The sequence below is a fragment of the Platichthys flesus genome, chromosome 5 (assembly GCF_949316205.1).
Source record: "Platichthys flesus chromosome 5, fPlaFle2.1, whole genome shotgun sequence".
In the NCBI taxonomy this organism is placed as follows: domain Eukaryota; kingdom Metazoa; phylum Chordata; class Actinopteri; order Pleuronectiformes; family Pleuronectidae; genus Platichthys; species Platichthys flesus.
In genome coordinates this window covers 2520081-2528663 of record NC_084949.1, presented here as the reverse complement: position 1 = coordinate 2528663, position 8583 = coordinate 2520081, and the positions used below count along the sequence as shown (strand labels likewise).

The window sequence follows — 8583 nt, the reverse complement described above, 5'->3', positions numbered from 1 at the left end:
CATCTTGCCGCACATCATCCTGCTGCGCACATCATCCTGCGGCGCACATAATCCTGTGGCACACATCATCGTGCAGCGCACATCTTCCTGTTGCGGTGCACATCATCCTGCTGCGCACATTATCCTGCAGCGCACTTCATCCTGCAGTGCACATCACCCTGTAGCGCTCATCATCTTGCAGCGCTATCATCATCACGGCACATCATCTTGCTGCGCACATCATCCTGCAGCGCACATCATCGTGATGCGCACATCATCCTGCAGCGCACCTCCTGCGGTGCACATCATCTTGCGGCGCACATCATCGTGAGGGGCAAATCATCCTGCCGCGCACATAATCCTGCGGCTCAGATCATCGTGCAGTGCACATCATCCTGCAGCACACATCATTCTGCTGCGGACATCATCGTAGGGCGCACATCATCCTGTGGTGCACTTCACCTTGTGGCGCACATCGTCCTACAGCGCAGATCATCTTGGGGCGCACATCATCCTGCAGCGCACATCATCCTGGGGCGCACATCGGCGCACATCGTCACTGCACATCATCCTGCGGTGCACATCATGGCGCATATCATCATCACCGCACATCATCGTGCGGCACACATCATCCTGCAGCGCACATCATCTTGCGGTGCACATCATCCTGTGGGTGCAGATCATCCTGGGGCGCACATTGCGCACATCATCTTACAGCACACTTCATCTTGCTGCGCATATCATCCTGCTGCGCACTTCATCCTGCGGCACACATAAAAGGACGAGGGTTGGACCTAGAGCTAGGAGTTCCACCCCACATAACAGCCTTTTGATTCAATTTGATATTCTAACATTTAACAATACAGGACAAAATCGATTTATGTATGTGGGTCTAGATACAGCATTAAAGTCATGAAGTTATTTTGAGAAGTGATGGCCTATTCCAATGGCAAAAAAAAAAAAAAGAATCAACAGAAGAATATGGAAGCGTATTGCATTCACTTTTATTTTAAATTTTTTGGGGCGTTTGTCTCGGAATTTTCGATATAATTATCCCAGAAAAAAAGAAGAATTTTTTTGTGAATGTAATAGATTTCTGTAGAAGAAAGCTTATTTTAAGTTCTAAACATATTTAGGGTGTTTTTTCTCCTCACTTTCTGTACGTCCCATAGCGACCATCAGATTATGCAAATTAGAAGATGACGTAATTTAGCGACATCTAGCGACTTTTAGGATAGCCAATAGCTACTTTCCTTACTGACGAGTTGGCAACACTGGATGAGATGTGCTGGGTCGAGCAGTAGCTGTCAATGACGAAGGGGAATCAGAAAATTGGATTTGCAGAAAGTACTCAAGTGAGTATCGGCCGCTGGGATTTACGAGTGCTGGCTTTAACCGACAACCCAAGGCCTGGGCGAGTGCAGTGCTCTGAGATGCGAGCAAACGAGGGGCCCTGGGGCCATGTAAAGTGCGCGGCCATTTAGAGTGTCTGAGCCAGCTACGCGGCAACATTCCGCCGCTCATTAGGTGAGTTACAGGTAGCTCTATGCGATGTGTGATTCAACATCCAGTATATCGAAATAAACTGCTTGAGGTCTCAGACTGGAGCGAATCCAATGGTAATGTCAGTTTATGTTCATGTGAGAGCGAGTGGGGATTTTGTTTCGGGTGCCTTAAGCGCCATAAGTATATTTGGTTACAACGCCAATGTGTTTGTCTTCTTCCTGATATTATTGATGTGAAATGTAATCAATCAATCAATCAATCAAATTTTATTTGTAAGTGGTTTTCTTTATATAGCGCTTTTCTAGTCTTGATGACCACTCAAAGCTCTTTACAGTACAGTGTTACATTCACACATTCACACACACACATTCAGACAACAAGTAAGCCTGAATTCTGGAAGCGCACTGCTCGAGTGGGTTGATAAGGTACTATCAGCTCTTCAAGATTAAATTGCCCCATATTATGAAGGGCCTTGAAGGTGAGGAGGAGGAGGAGGAGGTATTTTGGACAAGCTGCAGAGTCTTTAACGACTTTCTGCTGGACCCTGATAATAATGAATTACAATAGTCCAGTCTGGATGTAACAAAGGCGTGGACTGGTTTTTCTGCATCTTTTTGTGAAAGGACATGTCTGATTTTTTAGATATTACGCTAGTGGAAGCAAGGACAATGTCATCTAGCGCAGCTATAACATTAGATAAATGTTTCTCTAAGGTGTTTAGGGCCAAGTATTATAACCTCTGTTTTATCTGAGTTTAATGAGAGAAAATGCGGGTCATCCAGATTTTTATTTCCTTGAGACCCTGAGACATATTTTCCTGGAGAAACTCGCACAGCTGATTGGCAACAACTTTTTCTAGGATTTTAGACAGGAAGGGAATTTTACATATTGGTCTGTAGTTGGCTAAAACCTCTTGAATTAGGGTGGTTCTTTTGAGAAGGGGTTTGAGCTATTTTAAAGGACTGTGGTACCTATCCTGATGATAATGACGGATTGATTGTGTTCAGTAACAAACCATCAATTAGGGGAAGAGTTTCTTTAAGTCATTTTGTAGGAATAGGATCTAAGATACAATTTTTTTTTTTATTATTTTGGCAAACTGATCACAGGGGATCAGAGAGAAGCTGTCTAAATAATGGGTAGGATTCTCAGCTTTTTTTGAGATTTCTGTTATTGGTAGGGTTCTGGTGCCAATTGTTTTAATAGTTATAATTTTAACATTAAAGAGGGTCATAAATATATTGCTATTTAGGGACCGAGGAATACTGGGTTCGGTGGAGGTGTGACTCTCTGTTAGCCTGGCTACAGTGCTGAAGTGAAACCTGGGGTTGTTTTTATTTTCTTCTATTAGTTTTGAATAGTAGGCAGCTCTTACTTTGTGGAGAGCATTTTATATGCTTTAACACTACTCTTCCAGTCTAGGAGATTTTCAACACAGTTGCTGGAGCGCCATTTTCTATCTAGTTTTCTTGATACTTGTTTTAACTCATGTGTCTTGGAATTATACCATGGAGCTAATTTACTATGTTTTACATGTTTCATTTTTAGAGGCCCTGTTGAGTCTAATGCTAATCGTAATGAGTCTGCAGAGCTATCGACGAGATGTTCAATCTCAGTGGAGCTCGGGTTCTTAAAGAATTTGTTGTTTATGTCGACGGATAATACAGGTTTAAATGTAATTGGAATTATTTCCTTAAATTTAGCTATATCACTATCAGGTAAACATCTTCAAAATTAGTTTTTATTCTGAGGCTGGTGATTGGCTGTCAGTGACAATGCCGATAAAGATGGTGAACGGACTTACTGATTGGCTGTCAGTGACGGTTATGTCACGTCAGAGATGGAAACAGAACTTACAGATTGGCTGTCAATGACGGTGATGTAACATCAAAGATGGAAACAGAACTTTAGGCCGGCACATGCTTCTGCGTTTTCACAGGCCTGCAAGCGCAACAGCCCTTCCGTGCCCCTTACGTGCTTATGTATCCCTTCTTACGTGCTTATGTGCGTCGCCCAATTTTTCTAACTATACGGCAAAGCTCTGCGAGCCTCACGCAGCCCGCATGGGATGTGATTGGTCTGCTAGCTACATCCTTTCCAGAGTCGCATTTCCGGTTTCCTGCCACATAATACCAGCAGAAACAACGTAAGATTTAGAAAAACGAATATGGACCAAATAGAAGAGCATTTGGCAGAAGAGATCGAAAGTATGACCACTTATATAACCCGTCACTGAGTGGCAGATTTGTCCGCCAGAAAAAGGCTACGAGGAGCCGCAGTGGCGATGTAAATAAACAGTCGACGAAGAAGAAAGAAGGCGTCTCTAAGGTTGTGTTCGACAAAACATGTTACTCCTAGTGTTCTGGCGGGGAATTACTTTGTAACACGCACAACGGTTTGAGAAGCATGAATGACAACGAGTCCTTCGACATAGCTGTGTGAAAAGCCGCAGATGCAGTTGCAGAAGCATGCACCAAAGATGGATTACGGATTTACGGATTGGCTGTCAAGAAATGAAAATTATGAATTGTGATTGGACAATATTAGATTGGGCAATATTCTCTGGGGACCGAACCCTTAGCAGGTTTAAATAATATTTAAACACTTCAAATAAGATTTAAAACGGCCAAGGGCATGTACCTAACCAATTAACTGTTCCACTCTCTGTATTAGGATGTAAAAATGCTGCACAAAGATCTAACAAGACGGGAGAGAGGCGAACCTTCATTTGAAGCTTTAAGAAGTTCAATTGTGACTTTTACCAAGTTGGTTTCTGAGGTTTAACTTGAAAGATTCTACAAGGATAATCAATTAGAAGCGTTACTGACACTGTTGTCTTTCCTAACTGCTGTTGTGCAGATCAATTCTGCATTTTATAATTATCCAAAATGTATTGGAAACTATTATCATGAAGTATCCGCATCACCACTAAAACAAAAAAAGTTTTTTAGGCCCCAGCGAGATTTGAACTCGCGACCCCTGGTTTACAAGACCAGTGCTCTAACCCCTGAGCTATGGAGCCTGTGGTGCAGCAAAAGATTTGATAATTCAATTTTATATTTAAGATATTATAACTATTTGGTAGTTCTTATGAGTTTGGATGAAAAGGCAGCGTTGTCACCACATGTCCACAACAAGAAGATGTAGGTGGAGAGAGTGTGACGTTAAAGCCTTTATAAAAACTACATCGATATGAATTATTTCATCCACTAGGTGGCAGCATGCGTCCATCTTGGACAGAGGAGGCTGACTCTCAAGTACTTCAGGGTAAATTCGGCTTGATTTCACTGCAGCAGGAGTTAATAATATAAAAAACCTTCAATTATATATAACTGTGGTGGGATGGTGGTTCTGACAGGATCTCCAACAGGTCAAACACCGCACATGCAGCAGGAGTGCGTGCTGGTAGAATCGACAAGGACCCTGACATGAAATGTTTTGGGAGTCTGTCTTTCTATTGGCTGACGGGACTCGGTTACCAGGGGGGTTTCTGGGCGTGGTACGGAGAAAGAGTCGGTGGGCCGCTATCCACAATGTCCCCCCACAGTTCCACATCAAGTGTTCCTACTACCACATGAAGATGGACGCGAATGGATAGCGTTGGGATCAACATGGCGGAGTTTATTTCAACTCGTTGCGGATACATTAATCACCTCCCATAACTTCCAAGTGTGATTCTGGTCCCGCTCGGTTTGGATCAGTTTTTATTCAAAAGACAAATTAGTCATGTGTGTTCACTTTGGGTGAAGGGGAGAGAAGGAAGGAGCCATGGTGGAGCCGAAAGATACGATTCATGAAGAGGTCTGAAACGGTCCTGGATTCTACTTTAGAAGAGAGAGGACCCGAACTTTCATCTGAGCAGGTGAGTGGCGGATCATTTTTGTGCAGTTGTGACAATCCATGGTTTGAGTCATTAAATGGATGTGTACATAGACTAACTACCATAGAAACCAGTGGATCAACATCAAACAACTAGTACCAACACTGTAGTAAATAATGACATATGAAGCTGTTGTGTGAACAAACGCTTAATAATATGGATAATAACACGGTAAAGCGTTTCCATGGGCCCAGATGTGCATTGACCTGTTTGTTTGTATTACAAGCCTGCGGTGTTGTGCTCATGTTCCCGGGATCCAGACCAGTCGAACCGGTTCTGGTCTCTCCACGACTGGGAGTCGTTACTGTGGATCTGAGGTTGCGCTGTTGGAAGCTGCGACTTTCTTTTGCGCTAAACTACGAGATAAACACGCATTGTATCTGTGGAGGCTAATGTCGGGATTTTCACGCCGACAAACGTGTAGTTCCTGCTCCACAAGAAGGAAGCAAGACAAGTGGTCGTGCTTATTTTCATCGCAGCGACGAGGTTTGTTCCACCGTGTCCGGAGCAACACAGGCCGCCGCTGGAGACCGACGATCCGCTGGAGAAGCTAACCGTGTCTGGAGCAAGAGGCAGCGAAACACCTCTTCAGGCCGCTTTATTGTCCATTTTGTTCGCGACTGGTCTAGAGCTTGTATCACGGTGTATTACAGACCGTGGCCCCCCTCTCTCCTTGGCCGTGCCAGGAGCTCGACTCTCCCCAGAAGAATGCAGCGCTTCCTCCCGGAGTTAGCTCAGCCGCGGCTCCATGTAAGAAACCTGGCTTTGTTTTAGCTCCGGGGTGCAGACGGCCTGTGTTCAGTAATAACGAGGCTGCCAGACAGTCACACACAGAGAACAGGCCACAATAAAATACACATATAAAAAAAGAGTATTGTGTTCTAACAACACCTTTGTACGGTGTGGTTTGGCCTCAGTCTCCGGCGGTCAGGCTCTGTTTTGTCAAACAAGCCTCCCGCTCGTCTCAGCGACTACAAGCTACCGAAGGCGGTGTGTTTTTGGGTGTTTCACCGTGTGTCTTCTCCTCCAGGGCCAACAATAACAACATGCTTCTGGCCTCGGCCGTGGTGGTGTGGGAATGGCTGAACGAACACGGGCGGTGGCGGCCCTACAGCCCCGCCGTCTCCCACCAGATAGAGGCGGCCATACGGGGCAGCGACCCCCGCGGAGGGAGCGTGGTCCTCGGCCAGGTGGACAACCGGCTCTCGCCATACATCATAGACCTCCAGTCCATGCACCAGTTCAGACAGGACACAGGTAAGTCGAGGGGAGGGGGGTGAAGCTGGATGTGATGAAGGTGGAGAGGGAGGATGCTCTCTCGCAGGATTACAAGTTTGCTTCTTATTCACGATTCCATAATGGCATAGAAGAGTTGAATACTGTCATGGCAAATTAGTGTACTGTGCTTCATTGAACAATTAGTTTTCAGTTCTCATGTGTTGTTTACTTCTGATCACCTCTGTCAGGCTCTTCCTGTGCACTCTGCTCTGCCTGGACCTCTCATGTAAAAACATTAGATGATTATGTGAGATTGATCTGATCATAGTTTAACACATATACTTACATGCATATAGGTTGAACCTAATAGGGAAAGGTGTAGACTGCAATGTACCATGTTTTGGTTATTTTCAGTGCAGTTTGATTATGCTCATCAACTTACAGTATACAGAGGACATGTATCAGGGGATCCGTTTTGATAGAAACATCAAAACCCATTACAAGTATCTATGCTGATCCAGTGACTAGGTAGCAACATAGCAAAATCAGTGCAGAGATTAGCACAAACGGATTAGTTAACAACCAAATCCTCAATGGTTTCCACCAATTAAACGTGAGCTGCATTAACATCCATAACAGAAACGTTAGCGTTATAAGTATAAGTAGGCCCCAACACACAGTCGTCATCAAACAAAGCCATAATACCAGCCAATGATAGCATGGTTGTTTTAGTGTTAGTCTGTGTCCGTTTACGTGTGATAGTTGGCTCCAGCTTATTTCAATGGTTTGAGTTTGTCAGCAGTGTATCTGCATCTGTTCTCAGCAGTAACACGTAGTGGTTGGATCATTTTTAAGGACATGGAAATATTTTTTTCTTTTGATACTGTTCATTCAGGTAAAATAAGATCCCATCCGTATATGTCCTATAAGATATATCTTATAAATAAAACAGGTCAAAAGACAGTGGGCTGTAAAAACACCATTTATTACAATCACAGTTGCATTCAGGGCCTGATATGTTAAAGATAATTGTTAGATTCTTTAGATGTAAGAATTCTGTGTTGCACTGACATCACTTATAGGCATGAGATAAAGTGTTTTTCACTTGTTTTGTTCAAAGTAAATCTGGCATTGGTGCAACAGCTTTTCAATTGTGTTGAAATTCTTTCAGAGGCCGGGTGGATTGGGTTGAGAGCCAGCAGCATGATGATGTGAGGCAGCTGTAAATGGCCATTGCACCACTGATCACCACTTAGCAGCATTCTTTAGCCCTTATCCATGGGCACTTCACACACGCATGCACACATACACACATGCACAGAGCAGCTGCACACAGGTCACATGAAGTAAAGAAACTGAGACCATGATGCTCTGGAAAAAATATTTCATACCCAATGAACAGGCAGTTCACTTGAGTTCTCCTCCCCCGGTCACTCGGCTAACTATCACCCCCAATCTCTGCCTGGGGTCTCTTGTCCTTTTGCCACTGTTCTACTCTCTTGTAGAAGTGTTTAGCTTCATCAATACTCGAAAGTCCTGAAGATTTTTCAGTTTCGGCTTGGACGAGAGAGATAGAAAGATATGAGTGTGTATGTTGTTGGGGTGTTGCCAAAAGAGTGAGATAATGGGGGAGTCTTCTGTATTCCATCCATCTCCCTCCCCGTCTTTCAGTCCTCCAACATTGTTGGATAGTGTTGAACAGATGTGAGCTACTCCATTGTGGCTGTGAGACACACACAAGAGGGGAAAGTCTGAGGGTTCTGAGAAGCAGATCAGCCCCCAGAGGCAGAGGGGGGGGTTCAGGTTTGGGGTCCATGGTTTAGTCAAGTTCACATCAGTGGAAGATAAAGGGAAGAAGGAGATACAAATAATAAAAAAAATAGAGCAGTCACATTTAGAGTTGTTAACTGGTGGCTTGGGGTCCAGTTTTAGGTTGTCAAAGTACCTGCACCTGTCATAGCCTGTTGCTCAAGTGTCTTTTTCTTCAATTTTCTATCCTA

General features: G+C 44.1%; 1 protein-coding gene and 1 non-coding gene across 3 annotated transcripts in view; one reads left to right on the top strand and one right to left on the bottom strand.

Moving 5' to 3' along the window:
* Nucleotides 1-4434: 4434 nt before the first annotated feature.
* On the bottom strand, nucleotides 4435-4507 carry trnat-ugu (transfer RNA threonine (anticodon UGU)). Its single transcript has one exon. It is a non-coding gene; the product is annotated as a tRNA-Thr (tRNA).
* A 505-nt stretch (nucleotides 4508-5012) lies between these two features.
* Nucleotides 5013-8583, top strand: part of LOC133953690 (E3 ubiquitin-protein ligase DTX1-like) — a 35064-nt gene continuing 31493 nt past the window's right edge. Inside the window, exons 1-2 of one of the 2 annotated variants that reach the window (XM_062387734.1) lie at nucleotides 5013-5347; nucleotides 6396-6622. In XM_062387734.1, coding sequence (XP_062243718.1) covers nucleotides 6412-6622 — 211 coding nt within the window. In that variant the 5' untranslated portion in view covers nucleotides 5013-5347; nucleotides 6396-6411. Of the gene's footprint in view, nucleotides 5348-5686; nucleotides 6116-6395; nucleotides 6623-8583 lie in introns of those variants that run through there. The other variant, XM_062387733.1, reaches the window with a different exon arrangement.